The 26,312-nt window shown below is 36.2% G+C and overlaps 1 protein-coding gene across 2 annotated transcripts in view; it reads left to right on the top strand.

Moving 5' to 3' along the window:
• LOC132547048 (uncharacterized) overlaps nt 1-26,312 on the top strand; it is a 102,660-nt gene that overhangs the window by 26,174 nt on the left and 50,174 nt on the right. For both annotated transcript variants that reach the window (XM_060210797.1, XM_060210796.1), the window contains exon 2: nt 23,460-23,588. In XM_060210797.1, the coding sequence (XP_060066780.1) occupies nt 23,460-23,588 (129 nt within the window). The remainder of the gene's footprint in view (nt 1-23,459; nt 23,589-26,312) is intronic.

Genomic DNA, 26,312 nt, shown 5'->3' with positions numbered 1-26,312 from the left:
TCCAAGTGTCAGAGAATTTTCTTTATAATGCTATAACTGAAGTATGTATTGTAAAATTTACATGTATTAGGCAGGATTGCAATTGTTTTCTGTGATTTCCACTTTATTGTGGTAAGATTTAACAAATTTTCAGATCAAAGATGACAATTATTCCTTAAAAATTTGCCCAGAATCAATATTTAAGTATAAGGTTCTGTCTGAGAAGTAGCCCCCCTGGGTTTTATTAAAGTAATAATCGGGATCTGTTTCTTTTTACAGCTTATTGAGAAAAGAATTTTATTAGATATCAATCTTATTTTCGAACTGTAGATTTTTAAATGGGAATGCCTATATATATTATGTGAGTCTTTTGGGTATTAATGTTCATGAATATTCTTTCGAAATTCTGAAAAGAAAAAAAATTCTTGACGTTAACTTTTTGTCACGATATCCTGTTCTGTTCGTGTCAATTTAGGTTTTTCTTGAAATTCTATAGAAAAGGCATCAAAGCTGCTTTGAATCTCCTCAATTCAGCTGGGATTTACATACATGTTCTTATGTCATGCCCACAATATACATGTACCCCTGACAGCAGACAACACTTAACAAATTGGAGTTCACCATTAAGAAACAAGTCTATGTGATGTGTATTGGCGTTCTCAGTGGCATTTAGTCTGGTGTTGATATTAAGTAGGATAAGTAAAAAGCTGGGGGTCAGCCCTGCCTTAACACTCACAGGACTGATATGTCATTGTATTGACAGCCCAGTAACACCTTAACACACAAATTCACTATAAAAATATTTCACTATTTCAAAATTATTTTTTATAGAAAATCAGTAGAGTGTTTTGATTAACAATTTTTAAACAGTAATTGAGAAAGTAGAAAACTTTTGTCAGGATTTGTTTTTTTCGTGATATTTATAAGCTGACAGATCTTTTAGGTACTAGGTCTGTCAGACATAGTATTCTATCACAGTAATAAGGTGTTTATGTGTTAAATTATCTCCAGTTATATTGCTGAATGTTTATCTGCAATTATCTGCCTGTAATATATTGGCTGGTGATATATTGGCTAGAATTCTGTGTTTTCCTTCAACAGTGACATGTTGGGGGGTAGAATTAGGATGATTGTGATGAGTAACAGGCCGTCGATACCATTAAATTAGTTCCAGATATAATCTTCACTCTCAGGTCATCTCAATCAGTTCTGTTCTGACAACATCCTGGTCAGTTCTACAAGAACAACATTCAGGTCAGCTTTACTGATTACATCCAGGTCAGTTCTGTACTGGCAACATTGAAGTCAGTTCTATTCTGACATAACCCAGATCAATTCTGTGCTGATGACATCTACGTCAATATTGTACTGACAATATCAAGGTCAGTTCTGTCCTTACAACATCAATGTCTGTTCTGTCCTTACAACATCAAGGTCAGTTCTGTCCTTACAACATCAATGTCAGTTGTGTCCTTACAACATCAAGGTCAGTTGTGTCCTGGTCAGTTGTGTCCTTACAACATCAAGGTCAGTTGTGTCCTTACAACATCAAGGTCAGTTGTGTTGGTAACTTTGCTTAGTGGTTCAAAACTTGTTAGTATACACTGAATACTTGATGTACTCTTGTGTCGGTTTACGTACAGTACTCTCTGCATAGAAGACCCATGGAAAGAATTGTGTTCACATTGAAATATAAAAAATGGTGACAACTTTTGTATTAAAGTCTTTGTCTATAGTTTGTGACAGTTTAATTTGCGGAATCTGTGAGCCAACTCAATCAGAGAAAGGATGTGACATGAATTTCCAAGGAGGTCCAACAGCTACTCAACAACCCTGCATCACGATTCGTACTGAATTACAATTTAGGGATCGTTTCCTAGACGTTCACAGATGAAACCTTTCCCATCAAATAAAATTTGAATGGACTGGAAATGCAGCTAACTCACTTTTGTAAATACAATATGTTTCGGGACGAAATGAATTGATCAATTATTGAAGTTCTGGGATGTTTCCTGTAAAATTGTGTACGTGATGGGTCAGACAGAGACTAGAATAGCCACTAGGTTACAGAAGATGGGTAAGGCCCTGACTGCTGACTTCACTTTTGTAGATTCTATATAGGAGATGTTATCCTGTTCCTTTAATTTGCTTTCCTTTCTTGTGTTACTCAGCTGAGAGATCACAAAATATGATAAGTCTGTAGAACAGATGACATTCAACAACACCTTCCATCCTCCTGAGTTGTGTCATTTGGTGCTAAACTATAAGGATGAGCACCAGGGTTGGTCATTGAACTAGCCGTGTCAGCATGCTAGCTAGTACTTACATGAATTAACTTTCACTTTTCTTCTGGTCGTTAAAACAAATACTCCTTTTAATTTCTCATGTTAACTTCAATAAATCAAATTAAAAGTGATTAGTATTTTCAATTGTCCAATTTATCAAAACCAATGTTAATCACTTATTCTATGGGTAGGTATCTTTTCTTAAATTAACACTTTGCTGAATTGATCAGAAATTATAAAAAATAAAATACTGAATTTAGAACTGTTTAGCATTACATTTATCAAATTTATGGCAAGGAAATATTTCTTTGTTTTTGAATATGTTTTTAAACCTCAGTAGAAGCTTTATTTATAGATATGAATATTATCGATATTTCTTATAAAAAGTTTATATGGAAGATAAAGTTGAGAAGCAAGCTTAACAGACTGTACACTAGAACAATGCTTGAGACTGTCTATCAGACTTATATAGGAATGTCCATCTATCATAAACAAGACCAGAAACTTAACATTTCAGGTCAGAACTTATTGACAGTCATCACTGGGGACATTTTGTTTTGTACGTCATTCCTCTAGGGAGCATTGACTTTTAGCCTCAACATTTTATCCTGGTTTATTAGATTCCCTTTAACAACAAGATCAGTTTTGACCAAAACCTTTCTCTTACAGCTGTGGAAGCTGTCTATGTGTTTAGTAAACTGTCTGGACTTCATGCCAATTTTGTAAAAGGCCTATTGCCTAAATATGATTTTCGTTGCCATATGAATTTGCATTGTCAAAGACTTTCCAGCTTGCTGTAGAAATGTGATATTTTATGCTCTTGTTAATTATTTAATGGTTTTCTTCGAATTAAGTCACATGAATACATCTTGTGATGCATTTTGCTGAAAATTTATTGTTGAATGTTTGGAACAAAAATAAATTTTAAAAAATGCACACAACAGCCTTTGATATTTAAAGGAATGAAGCTTTAATGACTGATGATCTGAAGACTATGACACCTCTACAGTAAACCATCACTAAAAGGTATCAAAGGTTTTTATGATATCTGTTAGAGGCAATAAATATCAACTACTCTAGACTAAAGCTCACTGGAGATTGTAAATCTAGACAAAAGCTCACTGGAGATTGTAAATCTAGACAAAAGCTCACTGAAGATTGTAAATCTAGACAAAAGCTCACTGGAGATTGTAAATCTAGACAAAAGCTCACTGGAGATTGTAAATCTGGATAAAAGCTATCTAAAGATTGTAAATCTAGACAAAAGCTCACTGAAGATTGTAAATCTAGACAAAAGCTCACTGAAGATTGTAAGAAGATTGTAAATCTAGACAAAAGCTCACTGAAGATTTTAAATCTAAACAATAGCTCACTGAAGGTTGTAAATCTAGACAAAAGCTATCTGAAGATTGGAAATCTAGACAAAAGCTCACTGAAGATTGTAAATCTAGACAATAGCTCACTGAAGATTGTAAATCAAGACAAAAGCTCACTGAAGATTGTAAATCTAGACAAAAGCTCACTGAAGATTGGAAATCTAGACTAAAGCTCACTGGAGATTGTAAATCTAGACAAAAGCTCACTGGAGATTGTAAATCTAGACAATAGCTCACTGAAGATTGTAATTCTAGACAATAGCTCACTGAAGATTGTAAATCTAGACAAAAGCTCACTGAAGATTGTAAATCTAGACAATAGCTCACTGAAGATTGTAAATCAAGACAAAAGCTCACTGAAGATTGTAAATCTAGACAAAAGCTCACTGAAGATTGGAAATCTAGACAAAAGCTCAATGAAGATTGTAAATCTAGACAAAAGCTCACTGAAGATTGTAAATCTAGACAATAGCTCACTGAAGATTGTAAATCTAGACAAAAGCTCACTGGAGATTGTAAATCTAGACAATAGCTCACTGAAGATTGTAAATCTAGACAATAGCTCACTGAAGATTGTAAATCTGGATAAAAGCTATCTGAAGATTGTAAATCTAGACAAAAGCTCACTGAAGATTGGAAATCTAGACAAAAGCTCACTGAAGATTTTAAATCTAGACAAAAGCTCACTGAAGATTGTAAATCTAGACAAAACCTCAACAAATATTGTAAATCTAGACTAAAGCTCCCTGAATAAGTTTGACAAACTTGAACTATCTTAATATTTTGAAGTTAGACAAATGTAACTCCCTGACTATTGTAAAGCTTGACAAATTTTAACTATCTGAATAATATAAATTGAGACAACAGTACAAAAGCTCTCAGAATGTTAGACATTAAGACCAAAGTTCCTTGCATGTCAAAACATTAGATAGAAGTTCGGTGAACACTGTGAAATGAACCTCTATAAATCACAAGGGAGAATGTGGTGTGTTGTATATAAAATCATGCTGTAACTGGTGCAGGAATATCTATACCTTAAGATAGTCATACTTCAAAAGATTTTGTATAAGAATGATGGTAAATCTTCGATAATGATGGCGTGTTTTGTTTTGGAAAATATCATTTGCTATCAGAGCTCATATTTTACAACAACAAGGGAGTTAATTGGATAAGGGTAAGGTGCACTATTCTGCTGAACTCCGGCAGTGCTGTTTTGTTGACATCCTGTTACAATGCTGATTACTGATACGTCCTCAGGAAGTATCGGGGTAAAGACACTCTTGATATTTTGGAGAATCATGTCTGTATTGACATATAACCCTAACAGATACCAAGAGTCTAGGTAATACACAAGGAATAAAATCTGTTTGTCCAATAGTCAAATATTTCATGTAGTTGTAAACAGGAAGATGAAAACAGAAATGTAGACATAAGAACTGTTATGGTTTCTTAACATAAGGAAACATATTTAGATATACCCCTTTACTTCAGTTATTGGACAAATAGATTTTTTAAAAATCTTATTTCAAAGATAATTAATAAAAATAATTTTAAAAGTGTAAAATCTCCTTTCTGACCTATCACTATCTTAGTCGAAGGTTCTGGAAATCTGTTTTACAATGTACATGAGCAGTATTTTTGCTTAAATCTGGAATTACTCTCAAAGGGTAATACCAGGTAGTCACGATAAACCAACTATTCTATCACAGATGCAGTCTAGATAATATCTCCTAGTTTTAGCCTGTATAATACAGTCTCTATGTAAGACATGGCCAGGAGTATGGTTTCTCTTTAGATTTGATTCCAGATATTATTTCAAGGTGATCCCAGAAAATCTCTTCTTTTGGTACAAGTGACATCCCTCAGAAATATGAGAGAAGTTAGCAGCTGTCTATCTTGTCATCTGCTGATACATGACAGGGTGATCTGTGTGCTATTTATAAATGTTAGTTCTATATACACAGGCTTTTGAACACTTCTGTGGTGTTATGCCTGACAGAATACTTTATGGCCAGGGTGATGACTTCTCCAACAGTTCCTCTGTTTTCACCATGTCTAAGATAATGTCTGACGTACATGTACACACTTGAACCTAAGCTGTAATAGACTTGGTTATTAAGGAAACATTGTGAAAAAAGAATATTGCTTGAGTACAGAAAAAAGAGTGACCTTGACCATGCCGAATGTCATTCCTGATGTGCACTACATAGCTGTCTGATATGGTTTTTGGATAAATGTGCGTATTGCGTATGGCAGACATGGTCATAATGTTTTCTGATGTTCCTTAGAAATGTGATAATTGTGGAACCTATATATATTCCTGGGTAAAAACGGTCCCGATAAGATCTGTGTAATTGGTTGATACATGTCCCAGGATCATGAAAGAATCTCAAGTTTAAAACTGTTGTAAGTTTGGACTTGAGCAGCCATTCAAGGATAACATCATGAAAAAAGATGTCATAAGTGATCGGCTAAGCAAAACGTTTTATTAAAGATTTCTTTATGATCCCTTCTCATGATTTATCTTACTTTTTCTTCATGTTTGGTAATACGCCTACTAGTTTCAGTAGTAAATTCCAACAACAACAACAACAACAACAATATGCCCATTTTGATGGTCAGTAGAATATCAGTTCACCCCTGACTATAGTGACTTCATGCTTACACCTTCAGGATTCCTTTTTAGGATAAGATATGACAAATGCCTGTTTTTATGGTCATCAAAATATTAGTTCATATTCCTGACAGAAGTTTATTTTATGTCTTGGCTGGTAGAGCGTCTGGCAGCATGAATATAGCATATCAATTCAATCCCCCAGTAAGTCTCCACAGATTTCATTCCTTTAGTTACAATCAGTTACCATGTTGAGATGAAATGCACAAGAAGGGTTTACAGAGTTCAGAATATCAATGTCACCATCAATTTCTACAAGTTGAAAGGGATGTATTGTCGGGGGAGGATATATTGTACAGAGTCAAGTCCTTACCGACCTTAAAGGTGGTTTGGTTTTCTTAATGTCTTCAACTCGGGCCCCAAGTCATGCATCATCTAGAAGAGTATCTCTAAGCTTTGTACATGTACTTAAAACTCATTAAACTAAGCCCATGCCTATAAGCTCATGGAATCCAATTGCTCTGTGGTTCACTGAAAAAACCTTAATCATTTGATTTATTATTATAGTTGGCATGCATAACACTGAACTCTCTAGAGCAGGAGATAGTAAAGTAGCTCTCTTGACATGCAACTTTTGGCAGACTTTTCTCAAAAGCTTTTATGCAATAAGAAGTTTTTTCTGTTAGTTTTAGTGTGGGAGGCCTTCTCTGTAGAGAAACAATGGCTACACTTTCATTGCTATCGCCTGTATTGTATTTGGGTAGTGTAATGAATCTCCTGTATGACGTACATTGGTAATGAAACAAGTCGACTTATCTTATTAAAGGAGCCTTTTTTATTTGCATCATTGGTTTCATTGAATTGTAATGTAAGTGTTTTTGGTTGTCTATCATGTCTGTTATATGGACCACTTTGATGATGATTGGCTACTTACAAACCTTTAAAACTACCTCTTGGCTTAGCAATTACCATCGGTGAGACACACAATTGCTCTGTGTATATAATCTTTAACAGGAGTTGCTACACCTATTTGTCTCTCTACCACCTTCTTCCTCCTCCCTAGCCAGATCCTAAGCTATCTTTCTCTGTTTACAGAAGTATTACTACAGTGTCTCTCAGACAATACCACCTACCTCTCCTGAGTATCTCCCTTACACTATATGTCTTCTCTGTTCATGGTTCATTGGTAAAACAATTTGTCTCTTTACCACCCCCACCTATCTATTCTTTCCTGAGAGCATTGTAGTAGTATCGCTGTTTAGTGTCAATGTTAACTAATTAGTGGGATACTGCGTGAAAATGGATGATCTTACTATACAGAAAACACAAAAAAATACAAGCAGATCAACAGAATCTCAATCCATACTCAAATTCTGTGAAATTAGGGAGGTAAATTACACAGAGGTTCTGGGAAAAGTACAATTAGAATATGACAGATGATTTAACGATTTTTCAAGGTCTTTGTGACCTTTTTTAATAAGTTCTTCAATAATTCAGACTTATATGATAATAAAAGCAAGTCACCCAAAAGATGGGCACAGTTTTGTCACATAGGTATTCAAATAGTCTTTAGAAGGATCTGACTGTCAAACATAAGAAAGATATTGTCAACTAGAAATATGATCATTTTAACCATTTCCTTTTATATTTTTCAACATTGATTTAATCATATTTTAAACGAAATATGCTTCAGTATAGTTCACAACTATATATTTATACAGCCATTCACTTTTTGTGGAAAACAAAGTATTAATAACATGAGAACATCGTTCCTTCAGTTTGGAATGGGTATGTTAGTGTGCAGAATAGAAAAGTCAAACGTTTTTACAGAAGAAATGTTTTATTTTTTAATATTAAAGCTGAAGAAGAAAATGTAATGCTATAGACCTTCTAATGGTATAATCAATGCATCATTTTTGTATTTAACAAAATATATTGGTAGGTACATGTCAGAACGTATTCAAACTTCTCTGTGTCATATATTCATTTCAATGTGCACACAATTTAAACTTTAAAAATTATGCAAAGTCTGAAAGTACAATTTGAAATGAAAAATGATTTCTCCCAATATTAGGAGGATTAAGACAGCTAAAAATGATCAAATTGTAAGATAATTTAGAAATTGGAGGAAATATTAACACAACAAATGTTCTGTTTGAACCTGCAGCCTGTCCCACCACAAATGGACATATTTTGACCCAGTCTTGTAATATCTTGTGATACCTTATTGTACTTTTTAGTTTATGTTACTGCCCTGGAACTCAATAATACAAACGATGGTGATGCCTATTTTGCATTTCTGTTATATAATCATCCATTTGAATTCTTATTCCTAATATTATTATTATCTGTTATCTTTAATTATATTGATGTGTCTGTATACTTGTTTATGCACTGTAAGGAGAGGGCTTTCATAGGCTCTGCCTGTTGCCCAATTCCTATTGTCAATACCACCAAGACAATAAATTAATCTGAAATCAAAAAACAAATGTCATCATTTGTACGTCAAAATTTTCATTTATAGTCGAGGGGACATTTTGTCTTCAGTACATTTTCTCTTTGAAAAATTCATAGTCTGTGATTAAGTGCCGTTCATATACATCCATTTGCTGTCCTTATACAGTCCAGCACCATCACAAAAAAATTGTAGCCACGTTATTATATGTCAGACCTGTATCATTGTTATGTACACATATAAGTTGTTGCTATTTCCACTTGTCATCACTGTACTTTGTAATCTTTGAGCAATCACTTTCTGGATACATCCCCAGGCACTTGTCTCTACAGTGGTAATATCTAATGGGTCCTCATTCTCTCAGAATATATATTTTGACAATTACCGTGCATCATTTCATTGATTCTTCTTGACAGTTATAGACTGTTATGAATGACTTTCTTTTCCTTTTTTGAAAATAATTAAGCTTTTAAAATAACTCCTTTCAATGCTTGCTTGCATTAAATGTGTTTTGATTGAGTGTTTCACACACAACATCCATTCTGTGTTTAGGAAAACCCCTTATCTATATTTGTGAACAGAATTGATGTCCCATTTGATCATCAATGTCAGGAGAATGTTTGCCTGAAATGATGTTCTGTCACTCTATATCAAGCTGCTTGAAATGTCTTCTATTATCTTTATTGTGTCATTACTATATGCATCTAAGCAATGTTTGTTAGGTAAACTGTGTCTGCATTATGTTTGTTAGATCATCTGTGCCTGTGTTATGCTTGTTGAGAATCAGTTTCTCTGTAATGTTTAAAATTATCATCTGTGTCTTTGTGGTGTTTGAGTTGATCATCAGTTTCTGTGTAATGTTTGAGTTGATCATCAGTGTCTGTGTTATGTTTGATTTGATCATCAGTGTCTGTATAATGTTTGAGTTGATCATCAGTGTCTGTGTAATGTTTGGTATGATTATCAGTTTGTGTTGATCATCTTCAGTATTGCAAACCTCTCAGATTGAAATATCTGAGTCATGACGAGCTAAAACAAGTGTGAAATGGTCAAAACAAAGGTCATGTGCATAACAACCAATTTGGCATCATTTTCTAAAACATTTGTCACTAAAACATGGAGTATGATATATGTACATATTTAGATAAACTACTTTAAATGATTATATTTACTGTATTGTATTACATTTTTGTTAAAAACTTATACCACTTCTTCATAATTCTTAAAGCTGCAACTGGCAGCTTTGTCTGCTAGTAACACTGAGAATGGTTCATTATCCCAGGCTGTACAGACATATGTCATTGTCTAGTACCAATCTCTTAGGATCCCTTCCTAAATTTCTGTTACATGTATCATTCTCCTATTGTAACAAATCGCTGTGTTTTTGTATCATTATTTTTTTTTTTTTAGAAGAGAAAGAGACTTGAAACTGTTATAGCATGTAAGAATCCCATCAAAAGTGATTCTTTGTCTTTGTTTTGCAACACCTGGTTCTAACCACATTTTGAAAATAATCATTGAAAATCTTGTTAAAAACTTCAAAACTTAAGATAAATGATTATAGATTCATCTAATGGACAAAGTTTCGAATGTTTTGAGAATATTGTTCTGTGATTCAGGAATGAGTCGTTACATGGGGTTCCGTTTTCTCACAAGAATATGTGTAGCAACAATTTTGTAAACTACAAATTGACGTGCAGTTTGATATATACAGTCTAGTGTTCTAGACTCCCATAGACAAGATAATTTATAATAAATTCTGATTTCAAAAATATTTTTTCATGAACTTGAATGTGTCTAGGTTCTTCATGCTGCTTACTGAAGCAGCCTCCAGCAGCAATCACTTACAATGATAAATCACTTCTTCAAAACAAATTGAAGTAACAATCAAAACATAGATATAAGAATATCTTTAACTGAAAACTATCCATCTTTTATGCATGAAAAATCTTTCTGTCCCCCTCATTTATAAATCTTGATGTGTTCGAAAGCAAGTCATCTTGAAGGGTAAAAACACAGGTTATTTGATAACTGAATAGGTCAAAAGGGTCGGTAATTCCCTGACCCAGAGATATTTGAGTTTGAATTTGGTTCTCAGTTTGAGTTTATCCTCTGTGTTTGTGTAATGTTTTGTTAGATTATCAGTGTCCCTGAAATGTTTAGTTAGACAATCATTGTCTATGTAATGTTTGGTTTGGTAATCAGTGTCTGTGTAATGTTTGGTTTGGTAATCACTGTCTGTGTAATGTTTGGTTTGATAATCAGTGTCTGTGTAATGTTTTTTATTTTTTTTTTTTTTTTTTGGTAATCAGTGTCTGTGTAATGTTTGGTTTGGTAATCAGTGTCTGTGTAATGTTTGGTTTGATAATCAGTGTCTGTGTAATGTTTGGTTTGGTAATCAGTGTCTGTGTAATGTTTGGTTTGGTTATCAGTGTCTGTGTAATGTTTGGTTTGATAATCAGTGTCTGTGTAATGTTTGGTTTGGTAATCAGTATCTGTATAATGTTTGGTTTGATAATCAGTGTCTGTGTAATGTTTGGTTTGGTAATCAGTGAGTGTGTAATGTTTGGTTTGACTATTAGTTTGAGTTGATTTAGCAGTGCCTTTGTAATGTTTGATTTATGCATTAATGCTGATGTGATGCTTTTAAAATCCTCTGTACCAGCAGTGTTGGTTAGATAAGTGCATGTAGATCTGAGCTAGCTGATGTGTGCAAATGTTTAACCCACTTTTTACTTTGAAATGGTGTCAAGAGAACTATTATTTAATGTTGACTGTTGATCAATGTAAACGTATTAAGTTTATGACTTAGATCTGAAGGTTGGTGAGCAGGATATTGGATGATGTGTAATAAAACTAAATGGGGAATTTCTTATTGATGTTTAAGAGAGGAAGTCATGTTGTGTGATGTGTAGTGTGGTAGCACTGCTGTTTAACTCATTGCTGGGAATCAGCAGAAACAGAATGCATTATCAGTTCACTCGGCCCAAATGGCCCGTCTGTCTGTCATCCTTCCATTCAAACTTCTTTAAAAACTTCTTCTCAATAACCAATTGACCAAATGCTTCGATATTTGGCTAATATTTCCTATGAAGAATCCCAACAAAATTTGCAAAAATATCTGACCTTGATTAATATTCAAGGTCACAGGGATCAAAGTTGTGTAAACACTTAAATGACCTCTTCCCATGAACTAAAAGGCCTAAATGCATGATATATTTCTGGAATGTTCCTAGGATAAAGACCAAGAAAGCTTGTAAAAAGAAATCACCTTGATTAATATTCGAGGTCCCAGGAGTCAGATTTGTAAAAGCAATTAAATGACTTCTCAACAAGAACTATAAGGTCTAGAGGCATGGTATTTGGTTGATATATATATATATATATATGAGAGGAGTGCTGCAGGCCAGTTGGGCCTCTTGTATATTTAATACCTTGTGGATAACAGTAGGTTTATTCACTACAGTTTTACAGTTTTGTTTTTTCAGCATTTCTCAGACATTGAGCAAAAGAAATAAGCTCTTTGGCTCTTTATTCTAAAGAAAGTAGTTGAAGCCTGTTGATCAATAAGTTACGTTTATATAAAGTAATAAACAACTATTTTACAGTAGGTCTACCACTTAACATTGTATAGAACAAACACCTCAACACTTAACATTGTATAGAACAAACACCTCAACACTTAACATTGTATAGAACAAACACCTCAACACTTAACATTGTATAGAACAAACACCTCAACACTTAACATTGTATAGAACAAACACCACTCAACATTGTATAGAACAGACACCTCAACACTTAACATTGTATAGAACAAACACCTCACCACTCAACATTGTATAGAACAAACACCACTCAACATTGTATAGAACAAACACCACTCAACATTGTATAGAACAAACACCTCACCACTCAACATTGTATAGAACAAACACCTCACCACTCAACATTGTATAGAACAAACACCTCACCACTCAACATTGTATAGAACAATTACCTCACCACTCAACATTGTATAGAACAAACACCACTCAACATTGTATAGAACAAACACCTCACCACTCAACATTGTATAGAACAAACACCTCACCACTCAACATTGTATAGAACAAACACCTCACCACTCAACATTGTATAGAACAAACACCACTCAACATTATATAGAACAATTACCTCACCACTCAACATTGTATAGAACAAACACCTCACCACTCAACACTGTATAGAACAAACACCTCACCACTCAACATTCTATAGAACAATTACCTCACCACTCAACATTGTATAGAACAAACACTTCACCACTCAACATTGTATAGAACAAACACTTCACCACTCAACATTGTATAGAACAAACACCTCACCACTCAACACTGTATAGAACAAACACTTCACCACTCAACATTGTATAGAACAAACACCTCACCACTCAACATTGTATAGAACAAACACTTCACCACTCAACATTGTATAGAACAAACACCTCAACACTCAACATTGTATAGAACAAACACCTCACCACTCAACATTCTATAGAACAAAGACCACACAACATTGTGTAGAACAAACACCACTCAACATTGTATAGAACAAACACCTCACCACTCAACATTGTATAGAACAAACACCTCACGTCTCCATGTCATGGGAATGTTTGTGATACTGTTATAGTATAATGTAAGGAAGTATAAGATTGATATGAGTAGTCCAAACAAAGTGTTTAGAGAAGTCAGGGCTGCCAAATTCTGCCTCATAATTGAGAGAGCTTGGAACAGAAAATCATTTATAAACAAATTAGAGAAATACAAGTGAGCAATTAGACTGGATGAGACTGCTAGACTGACTCCAAACCTGTCAGTGGTAGCAGCATATATGTTCACCTTCCAATTAAATGTCCACACACTAGATTACTACCAATCTGCTGCCATATTGTGGCAGGAAGATCTCTGCCCGTCTGTTGGCCACCTGAAGCATACCAGTATATCATATACAAGACCAGGAGGTCATGTTCTCAAAAATGCTAACAATTTTTCTTATTTTTTTGGTAATTAGGTAGTGCAATCGATTCTTATCATATTGTAACATTGAATATGAACACACTTAAGAGTTTCAAACTGTCAATGTATCAGCAATGTTTGTCCAACATATGTGTAGATATGAAAACACACTAACAGTATGTACCGGTATATACAATACTTTCGTAATACAGGCAGATTAAATAACTAAGATATGATCTAGCACATATGATGATGCTTTTTGCCCCTTAATCATGAACCTAATAATAATGAAAATTAAGTCTATTGAAGCTTTTAAACAAATCCTACTCATCATAACTATGATAATTTCACTTTAAACATTGTGATCAGATTTTGTGAACAGTGTTACAAATTATACTGTCTGTTTAATTACAATCCCCAAGAAGTACTACTTCCCAAACGGGCTGTTTAGTTTTTTAGTTTATCGTCTTTTTAAGGATCTATCTGATGATAGCTGTATGTGATAGGAATCTTTTTGTGAGGAAAGAAGGAAACAGGTAACTATTAAGATATAATGTATGAGGGGCTTCGTTAAGGTAGAATTTCTTATCTACTGATTCCTCAAAAAATCTAGGAATACATAGTCATTACTTTTAAGATTACGGAAGAATGTGCTGAAACAAGACAGATCAATATAATTTGGATGTACTTGTCAGTATAAGATAACAGGAGACAGGATACAACAGATGTCTACATTTGTGTTTATATATCGGTATCCTGTACAGGCAGATATTGTTGTCATCTTTTGACCTGAGAAATTACTGATGCCAACCTAAATTGCTGGTATGCAGGCATGAAACACTTGTTTAAGTAAATTTAGGATGATATGATGTGTTTCGGTGTTTGTAATTACACTTCAGGAACAAGTATTTAGAGAGAGAAAACAGAAATGTGTGTTAAAGACATCATGCGATCATCAGACCACCCGGAAATGATCTGACATCTCTGCTCCTTAATTACGCATGTAACGTCGCTAGCTAATTACTATAGCATTCCTTAATTAAATGTGTGTTTGTATGTATATATCACGTTTATGTCTTTAACATGTACTGTCTAAAGTGACATGTACTTTGGCTTAATGATGCTCAACATGTTGCCATAGTGATCTGTATCATTGGCCTCATTAAGGAAAATGGCAAGACCTCATTACAAGAACACAAAGTAAAGTCTCGAAGTCTTAGTTCTTCATGACGTTCACTGCTTCTTGTTATAAGTGTTCTTTAAAAGGAACTGAAGTTTTACCTTGATATAACTCGAAATGTAGTGTTTTAAATGTGATATCTAAAAAATGCCGGTATTTTGATAGAATTGGTCTGTTTAGCTGATTTGATTGTGTTGTTGGTATATATGTTAGGACCTGTGTGTAGTTATCTAGATCCTGTAATGATGTGATCCTACTCATCAGTATGAAGTACAAGGGCCAGGTACAGGGTATGACTGACTTATCCAAGTTAAACAGAAATCCTAGATAATAAAGACTTACCTTAACGACAACAGGTAAAATCCAGGAAATGGTGGGTCACAACAAGCAGGGATTGTAAATAAGATCTGAGTTTTATTGTATTTAAAGACGACCATCAATTCTAGTTTCGCCTGTGAAGGCTTCAACAGGATATTTAGTAGATATATCAACTATATGTATTTCATACAAAGGGTCAAGGTTATTCCATTAGTAGAGTTCCAAAATTGTTTGTAAACCGTGGGTGATGATTGGAGATGTGCAGTTCAAACTGTACCTACTATGGCTGAAGGGTTTGTGTTTCCAAGGAAACAGACTAGGAAATGTCCTATGATTTCTTGGGCAAGACACATTATCACATTTGTTCCCGATAGCATTCAGCCGACCTCTTGCGTGTTGTTGATTGAGGTAGCCACCATTTTTGATAAGGAGAACCCACCTCTGAATAACTTCAACAGTTCATGGGATGATAAACCTAGCTTACAAACAATAAGGTGTTTGGTGAAGTGGTGAATATTGGCCGTGAAATATAACATTTCTTTAATGAATGACTTATTTCTCCTAATGATTGCTATCAGATTCACCTGTTAGATTATTGCTGTAATGTAGTTTATGGTATCACAGATAGCGAAATACCCCTGTTTGATTGGAAGTTCTCAAAATTGATTTTGCAAATTTCATGAGAATAGAAATTTGGCTATTTTTAGTAATTTATTTATCAGATCTTTTACCAATGATATGGATGAAATTTTGTTACGATATTGGCAATATCTAATAGATGTCATCTTTAATAAAATCCAATATTACGCTTCCATCCTACAACTGAATTAGAGTGTGTCAGTAAGAAAATATACATGTAGTAAGTGATTTGTATACAAGGGGTCAGGTACAGGAGGTTTTTTATGATGGAGAATGCATCAGTCAGAAGTTTGATGGAAGATTTTATAGACAAATTGAAAAAAATTTTAATTACAGTATATTGTTATGTAAAATATAAAAAATACTACACTTTTATGGACATTGATAACAGTTAACATGAGAGCTTGATTCCCTTCTGAGGGTTTTACCTAATGATCTTGTCAGTGATTGTCATCAAGTGTATTAGTTTGGGGTGTAAAACTTGGCGTAATCTGATACTTAAGTTCACTTCAGATGTATTCAGGAACACATTTGAGATTCCCCAGAAGCAGGTGACATGATAAACTCAGTATAAGTAACTGTAAATCACTTTAAGGATACTTTGTTTTACTAACTTACCTCATTAGACGTACTCATGAATACATGATATCGCCAACACTGATCTAGAAACCACTCTAAATGTGTAGATGATAAGCTATTAGAGAACTCTTCAAATCTTAGACATCAGTAACCAAATCATCATGAAAGCCATCAAAAGTTATTTTCATACAAATATTCACAATGGATTTGAATTAGCAATAGATTTGAACTAGTAATCGACTCTCCTCGCAAAACAAAATTCCACATGAAATCTAAGTGAATTACAGTACGAAGGAGTATGGAGAATCTGTTAGATCTGGATCATAAACATCCCAGGCCAATATTTTTGTATTTTAATCCATGAATAATGTCTGGCAGATAAAAAAAGGAAATTTTCTGAAAAAGGAATGGATTTACAGAAGAATGAAAGAGAATACAGAAATATGAAAGGAAGGATGAAAAAAGATATAGATTTCTAAGGAAACATTTTTGGAGCAATGTGATTATTCAAAATCCATAACACTTATGTTTGACCTGGTGAATGTCCAGAAAATTGTGTCATGGTTATTCAAAAAATATCCGGGGTGATGTAATGTAATTGGTGTTTATGCAAGCAGATAGAATATTGTTGTGTTAATGGCTCAAGTAATATTTGTCCTGTAGATGCATAAACAATAATAAACATTTATCTCATCATTTAACCAGAAACATTTTGATGGTGTTCCAGAGTCATGACAGTCACCTACTTTATGGTGTTCTGCATTTCCAACTGGGTCACCAACTTAATGTTGCTCCACAGTCCTAACAGGGTCACCAAATAAATGTTGTTCTACAGTTCTGACAGGGTCATCAACTTAGTGTTGTTCTACAGTTCTGACAGGAACATCAACTTAATGTTGCTCCACAGTTCTGAGAGGGTCATCAACTTAATGTTGCTCCACAGTCCTAACAGGGTCACCAAATAAATGTTGTTCTACAGTTCTGCTAGGGTCACCAACTTAGTGTTGTTCTACAGTTCTGACAGGGTCATCAACTTAATGTTGTTCTACAGTTCTGACAGGGTCATCAACTTAATGTTGCTCCACAGTTCTGACAGGGTCACCAACTTAATGTTGCTCCACAGTTCTGACAGGGTCACTAACTAAATGTTGCTCCACAGTTCTGACAGGGTCACCAACTTAATGTTACTCCACAGTTCTGACAGGGTCATCAACTTAGTGTTGTTCTACAGTTCTGACAGGGTCATCAACTTAATGTTGTTCTACAGTTCTGACAGGGTCATCAACTTAATGTTGCTCCACAGTTCTGACAGGGTCACCAAATAAATGTTGTTCCACAGTTCTGACAGGGTCACCAACTTAATGTTGCTCCACAGTCCTGACAGGGTCACCAACTTAATGTTGCTCCACAGTTCTGACAGGGTCACTAACTAAATGTTGCTCCACAGTTCTGACAGGGTCACCAACTTAATGTTACTCCACAGTTCTGACAGGGTCACCAACTTAATGTTGCTCCACAGTTCTGGCATGGTCACCAACTTAATGTTACTCCACAGTTCTGACAGGGTCACCAACTTAATGTTGCTCCACAGTTCTGACAGGGTCACCAACTTAATGTTGCTTCACAGTTCTGCTAGGGTCATCAACTTAATGTTGCTTCACAGTTCTGACAGGGTCACCAACTTAATGTTGCTTCACAGTTCTGACAGGGTCATCAACTAAATGTTACTCCACAGTTCTGACAGGGTCACCAACTTAATGTTGCTCCACAGTTCTGACAGGGTCACCAACTTAATGTTGCTCCACAGTTCTGACAGGGTCACCAACTTAATGTTACTCCACAGTTCTGACAGGGTCACCAACTTAATGTTGCTCCACAGTTCTGACAGGGTCACCAACTTAATGTTGCTTCACAGTTCTGGGGTCATCAACTTAATGTTGCTTCACAGTTCTGACAGGGTCATCAACTTAATGTTGCTTCACAGTTCTGACAGGGTCACCAACTAAATGTTACTCCACAGTTCTGACAGGGTCACCAACTTAATGTTGCTCCACAGTTCTGACAGGGTCACCAACTTAATGTTGCTCCACAGTTCTGACAGGGTCACCAACTTAATGTTACTCCTTAGTTCTGACAGGGTCACCAACTTAATGTTGCTCCACAGTTCTGACAGGGTCACCAACTTAATGTTGCATCACAGTTCTGACAGGGTCATCAACTTAATGTTGCTTCACAGTTCTGACAGGGTCATCAACTTAATGTTACTCCACAGTCCTGACAGGGTCACCAACTTAATGTTGCTTCACAGTTCTGACAGGGTCACCAACTTAATGTTACTCCACAGTTCTGACAGGGTCACCAACTTAATGTTGCTCCACAGTTCTGACAACCAACTTAATGTTGCTCCACAGTCCTGACAGGGTCAGGTCACCAACTTATGTTGCTCCACAGTTCTGACAGGGTCATCAACTTAATGTTACTCCACAGTTCTGACAGGGTCACCAACTTATGTTGCTCCACAGTTCTGACAGGGTCATCAACTTAATGTTGCTCCACAGTCCTGACAGGGTCATCAACTTAATGTTGTTCTACAGTTCTGACAGGGTCATCAACTTAATGTTGCTCCACAGTTCTAACAGGGTCACCAAATAAATGTTGTTCCACAGTTCTGACAGGGTCACCAACTTAATGTTGCTCCACAGTTCTGACAGGGTCACTAACTAAATGTTGCTCCACAGTTCTGACAGGGTCACCAACTTAATGTTACTCCACAGTTCTGACAGGGTCACCAACTTAATGTTGCTCCACAGTTCTGGCATGGTCACCAACTTAATGTTACTCCACAGTTCTGACAGGGTCACCAACTTAATGTTGCTCCACAGTTCTGACAGGGTCACCAACTTAATGTTGCTTCACAGTTCTGCTAGGGTCATCAACTTAATGTTGCTTCACAGTTCTGACAGGGTCACCAACTTAATGTTGCTTCACAGTTCTGACAGGGTCACCAACTAAATGTTACTCCACAGTTCTGACAGGGTCACCAACTTAATGTTGCTCCACAGTTCTGACAGGGTCACCAACTTAATGTTGCTCCACAGTTCTGACAGGGTCACCAACTTAATGTTACTCCACAGTTCTGACAGGGTCACCAACTTAATGTTGCTCCACAGTTCTGACAGGGTCACCAACTTAATGTTGCTTCACAGTTCTGACAGGGTCATCAACTTAATGTTGCTTCACAGTTCTGACAGGGTCATCAACTTAATGTTGCTTCACAGTTCTGACAGGGTCACCAACTAAATGTTACTCCACAGTTCTGACAGGGTCACCAACTTAATGTTGCTCCACAGTTCTGACAGGGTCACCAACTTAATGTTGCTCCACAGTTCTGACAGGGTCACCAACTTAATGTTACTCCTTAGTTCTGACAGGGTCACCAACTTAATGTTGCTCCACAGTTCTGACAGGGTCACCAACTTAATGTTGCATCACAGTTCTGACAGGGTCATCAACTTAATGTTGCTTCACAGTTCTGACAGGGTCATCAACTTAATGTTACTCCACAGTCCTGACAGGGTCACCAACTTAATGTTGCTTCACAGTTCTGACAGGGTCACCAACTTAATGTTACTCCACAGTTCTGACAGGGTCACCAACTTAATGTTGCTCCACAGTTCTGACAACCAACTTAATGTTGCTCCACAGTCCTGACAGGGTCACCAACTTATGTTGCTCCACAGTTCTGACAGGGTCATCAACTTAATGTTACTCCACAGTTCTGACAGGGTCACCAACTTATGTTGCTCCACAGTTCTGACAGGGTCATCAACTTAATGTTGCTCCACAGTTCTGACAGGGTCATCAACTTAATGTTGCTTCACAGTTCTGACAGGGTCACAAACTTAATGTTGCTTCACAGTTCTGACAGGGTCATCAACTTAATGTTGTTCTACAGTTCTGAGAGGGTCACCAACTAAATGTTGCTCCACAGTCCTAACAGGGTCACCAAATAAATGTTGTTCTACAGTTCTGACAGGGTCATCAACTTAGTGTTGTTCTACAGTTCTGACAGGGACATCAACTTAATGTTGCTTCACAGTTCTGACAGGGTCACCAACTTAATGTTACTCCACAGTTCTGACAGGGTCACCAACTTATGTTGCTCCACAGTTCTGACAGGGTCACCAACTTAATGTTACTCCACAGTTCTGACAGGGTCATCAACTTATGTTGCTCCACAGTTCTGACAGGGTCATCAACTTAATGTTGCTTCACAGTTCTGACAGGGTCACCAACTTTATGTTACTCCACAGTTCTGACAGGGTCACCAACTTAATGTTGCTCCACAGTTCTGACAGGGTCATCAACTTAATGTTGCTCCACAGTTCTGACAGGGTCATCAACTTTATGTTGTTCTACAGTCAAGATAAAGTCTATTACTAGACTTTTATAACTACAGACCATGAATATTACATTCATCAGGGGATGGGCTGTTCAAATCATTTTGTGTCTGATCAGACATCTGTCTGTCATCAGTCCTTAAATAATTTTTGTTATGGATATTTCTTCAGTAGATTTGGATGGATCTTTCTCAAATTTTACAGGAAGGTTCACTTTGGGCCTTGGCTTTGCTTTACGTTTTTGGACTGGTCAGAAGAGTAGAATAGCTGAAAGGCAAGCATTAATGTTTAACGATTATTATCAGTATTTCTTAAGAGATCACAAATTTCATATAATTAAGATCAAACATAGAGAAAGAAAATGAAAGAGAAAAGACCCAACTTTAATAACACAAGTAAAGACCAATCGCTATTTGGACATTAAGTTCCCTCTAGGATATGGTATGATACCTGACACCTACAGCTTTCAATAGTCAAGTCTGACAACTCTTACCCACAGAGAGAATTGTGTCCTTCCATGACATATCAGATCCCTGAAAAATCCCATTTACCAAACTGAAACTGTTTGCTGTAGAAGTGGAATTGCAGCTTGAAATATTTATCTTTCGTCTCCTGTATCAGTCCCTTGTGAATTCACATTCAAAACATGATAATTCAGATGAACATTTGTTGTGTAAAGCATTAGAATTGTCTGCTGTTACGAGGCCAAAATGTTCCCCCTTGGGCTGGTCCTTATAATTTACATACAGGGTCACAAAGATCTCATTTGCACATGATACATCAAATATGTTCTATCCCCAGACTCCTTATTATAAGGACCAGTAAAATATAGATGATGTTTGGGTTTAAACCACATCAGAAATAATTTATTTGATCACGTTTCTTAAGTTTGTTTGTATTGACCAATTGCCCAGGTTAAGATTATTACTCACATTTGACCTTTGACCTTCTCAGAGCTTTAAGCCATTTGATACTTTTCTTCAGACTTAGATAATTTGTCTACCAATACTTTTGAAATTTCTGACCACTTTTCCAAAGTTTGGAGGTATTTGATCCTCTGTCCAGAGGTTTTTTGATCTGACCACTCTTCCAGAATTTGGAAATACTTGACCAACTAATTAAAATGGTTTGACAACATAAGATTTTTTACTTTATGTTTTATATGATTTTGTCACTATTTGTTATTAGGTACATTTGACCACTAAATGCCCTTGAGATCAGGTTTTGACCTGTCAGGAATTAAGAATTTTTTTTATGATTTGGCATGATGTTTAGTTTATTGCTCCTGTGTAAAGTGTCGGAGTTGATTCCTGTCCAGAGCTTTAAAATATTCATGTTCTTTTAGGCACTTTACAGATGAGGGATGCTAAACTGTAGTATTACCATAAGGATCAATGGTAATCATCTTACCGATACTACATATCCTTTATTCTCTTTCCCACTTTCCTCTTTTTCATCTTCAACATACTTTAGCTGTGACATAAAATCAGCATTGGATGGCAACACTAAAATCCATTACCTGAACATGCTCGTCCAGAAATAAATATTCTGCAGACCTGGAATTAATTTTGATTGACAGTTTAAAATCCTGCTGAGGATATGGGCAGCACATAGATCCCACATGGTGCATCTTGTACAGATAGAGAGGTCATCAGCACTGTTCATGATGGGTTGGTTGATGAAACATACCAATAATATCCTGTACAAATTTTTGTTCATCAGGAAATCATATACATCAGCTATAGTTTAAGGGAATATTTCTTGTTTTTTGTCTGCTCTGAAGCACTAAGTTATAAGTGGTATGGTCAGGTGACACAGAGGTAACATACTCACCTTCCTCCTAACTAGATGTCCAGGGTTCATCTCCATGTTCAGACCTACAGCAGTGATCAGTTTGATAACTTCTTTTGCAGTTGTTAAATAAAGTTTATGGTATATTTTTGTAATTTGTCCAAAATTTTGACAGGGTATATCTTGATATACCAAAATTCATCCATTCGTTGTAAACTTTTAGTCATTAGAGCTTATGCGACTATTTTTAACCAATCTGTTTCAAACTTGATAGACTGAATTACTATGAAGTTTGTTTTCCTCAATGGCAGTTTGATTTCATTGTTTTTAGAAGAGTTACTGCCCCTTGTTAATTCTGCAAAGATCCACTTTCTGAGGTTTCAAGCGATTTATTTCAAACTTCATAGGCTAATCACCATGACATGAAGTTGTGTTTTCCTACACTGCAAATCATTTACAGAATTTTTAAAGAGTTATTGCCCTTTGGTTGTTTTTTAGCATTTTGATTTTATAACTCATTCAGTATTCCTGGTTTTAAAATCATGGTATGCATTAATTCATCATTAAAATCATTACGCCATGTTTTTTATTTTTGGCATTTTTACTCATTATTACCATTCCATATCAATATGCATGTTAGGAGTGATATATTGTGTTGGAATATGTCTTTTCCTTCCTGGTGAAAGAAAGCACAATGAAACAGAGATGAAAGAATATGTCTTTTAACAACAGCAAGAGGTATTATTTGGAAACCATTCTCTGCACTGATCTCTGTATAGCATTTGATGACATCACTTGTGTGTTCTCATACCTACATTTAACCTTTGACTTGTGTATTTCCAGATCGACCTGTTCACATCCAAACAGAATGGCTCAGTGGAGGACATGTCAGACAAGAAGTCAGCAGCCTCCATCAAGGGCATGTGGAAGAAAGCCGTCAAAAACCTCAAAACTGCATCAGAAACCAAAATAGTAAGCTTTTGAAATTATCATTGACTTTGACAGATTGTAGAAATAAATAAGGTTATAGTAATGAAACACATCTAAATGTAATTAGAACTATGCAAAAATACCATTTTATTAGCCCACCTGGCCTGAACGTGAGCTTATGCTGTAGCCCATAATCAAGGGCACGGGGCTCAAATTTGTTAAAACCATAAAACTACCTCTGATTAACCAAAGGCCCCCAAGCATGATATTTGGTTGATAGATTTCTTGAGGGAGGACTGTGGAATTTTGTGAAAAGAAATGACCATAACTTACATATATATTAAGATTACAGAGGTTGAATTTGCTAAAAACTTAAAACAACTTCTTTAGATTAACAGAAAGGTCTAGAAACATGATATTTGGCTAGAAAGTTTCTTGGCTGAAGCCTGGCTATGTTTGCAAAAAGAATTGACCTTGAGGCATATTCAAGGTCACAGGGATAGAATTTATTGAAACTTTAAACAATTTCTTCTGATTAACCTAAGATCTAAAAACATGATATTTGGCAGGTAGATTTCTGGTATGGAGCCAGACAAAGTTTGCAAAAAGAAATAACTTTGAAGCAAATTCAAGATCACGGGTCAAATTTATCAAAATCTGTAAAAGACTTTTGTTAAACCAAAATTCTGAGAATCATAATGTTTGGTGAAATGGTATTTGTAGGTCAAGGCCCAACAAATTTTGAAGAAAAAATCAACAAGAAAAAGGAAGTAACATAAACTTTTAATCCAGGTCATAACTGCCTCTGTTTCGAGTGTAAGAATCTAGACTTTGTCGTGAAATCAGTTAAAATTAGTTGGATGTGCACTCTTTGAATGCTATATATATTGATTTTGAACAATTCTTGATGAACATTGAATACTGTTTGTGCAATGCAGACCCAGTGGGCCTCTTGTTCATGCTTCCCTGTATGATTAATGTGAATATGCTATATCACTTTCTAATGAAACCACCCATTGGAAGACTTCCAGGTTATCTCCCTTTATCTAAAAGTAACTAGTGAGAGATTTCAGTTTAGCTTATCTCCATGATAGAGCCCAAATCTGAGTTGAGACTACCAAATTGCCTCCTCTTATTAAACACAACTGATTGGAGACAACCATATTATCTCCCCTTTATAAAACATATCTGATAGGAGACTACCAAATGATCTCCTCTGGTAAACATGCCTGAATGGAGACTTCCAAATTATCTGCCCTTCATGACCATGTCTGAATAGAGACTTCCAAATTATCTCCCCTTCATGACCATGTCTGATTGAAGACTACCAAATTATCCCCCCCCCTTCATGACCATGTCTGATTGGAGACTACCATATTATCCCCCCTCCATGACCATGCCTGATTGGAGACTTCCAAATTATCTCCCCTTCATGACCATGCCTGATTGGAGACTACCAAATGATCTCCCCTTCATGACCATGCCTGAGTGGAGACTACCATATTATCTCCCCTTCATGACCATGCCTGATTGGAGACTACCAAATTATCCCCCCTTCATGACCATTCCTGATTGGAGACTACCAAATTATCCCCCCTTCATGACCATGCCTGATTGGAGACTACCAAATTATCCCCCCTTCATGACCATGCCTGATTGGAGACTACCAAATTATCTCCCCTTCATGACCATGCCTGATTGGAGACTACCAAATCATCTCCCCTTCATGACCATGCCTGATTGGAGACTACCAAATTACCCCCCCTTCATGACCATGCCTGATTGGAGACTACCAAATTATCTCCCCTTCATGACCATGCCTGATTGGAGACTACCAAATTATCCCCCCTTCATGACCATGCCTGATTGGAGACTACCAAATTATCTCCCCTTCATGACCATGCCTGATTGAAGACTTCCAAATTATCTCCCCTTCATGACCATGTCTGATTGAAGACTACCAAATTATCCCACCTCCTCCATTCATGACCATGTCTGATTGGAGACTACCATATTATCCCCCCTCCATGACCATGCCTGATTGGAGACTTCCAAATTATCTCTCCTTCATGACCATGCCTGATTGGAGACTACCAAATGATCTCCCCTTCATGACCATGCCTGATTCGAGACTACCAAATTATCCCCCCCTTCATGACCATGCCTGATTGGATACTACCAAATTATCCCCCCTTCATGACCATGCCTGATTGGAGACTACCAAATTATCCCCTCTTCATGACCATACCTGATTGGAGACTACCAAATTATCTCCCCTTCATGACCATGCCTGATTGGAGACTACCATATTATCTCCCCTTCATGACCTTGCCTGATTGGAGACTACCAAATTATCCCCCCTTCATGACCATGCCTGATTGGATACTACCATATTATCCCCCCTCCATGACGATGCCTGATTGGAGACTACCAAATTATCCCCCCTTCATGACCATGCCTGATTGGAGACTACCAAATTATCTCCCCTTCATGACCATGCCTGATTGGAGACTACCAAATTATCTCCCCTTCATGACCATGCCTGATTGGAGACTTCCAAATTATCCCCCCTTCATGACCATGCCTGATTGGAGACTACCAAATTATCTCCCCTTCATGACCATGCCTGATCGGAGACTTCCAAATTATATCCTCTTAATAAATTTACCAGATTAGAAATTTCCAGATTATCTCCCCTCTAGCACAACCTGATGGGACTTTACCAAGGAAGAAAAAAAGATGGTAATGCCAGTTATTTCCTTTTAC

This window comes from Ylistrum balloti, unplaced genomic scaffold, assembly GCF_031769215.1.
Source record: "Ylistrum balloti isolate Yb309-2 unplaced genomic scaffold, AGI_CSIRO_Ybal_v1 Utg369928, whole genome shotgun sequence".
NCBI lineage: Eukaryota > Metazoa > Mollusca > Bivalvia > Pectinida > Pectinidae > Ylistrum > Ylistrum balloti.
The sequence above is the reverse complement of the archived record's forward strand: the minus strand, read 5'-3'. Positions and strand labels throughout refer to the sequence as shown.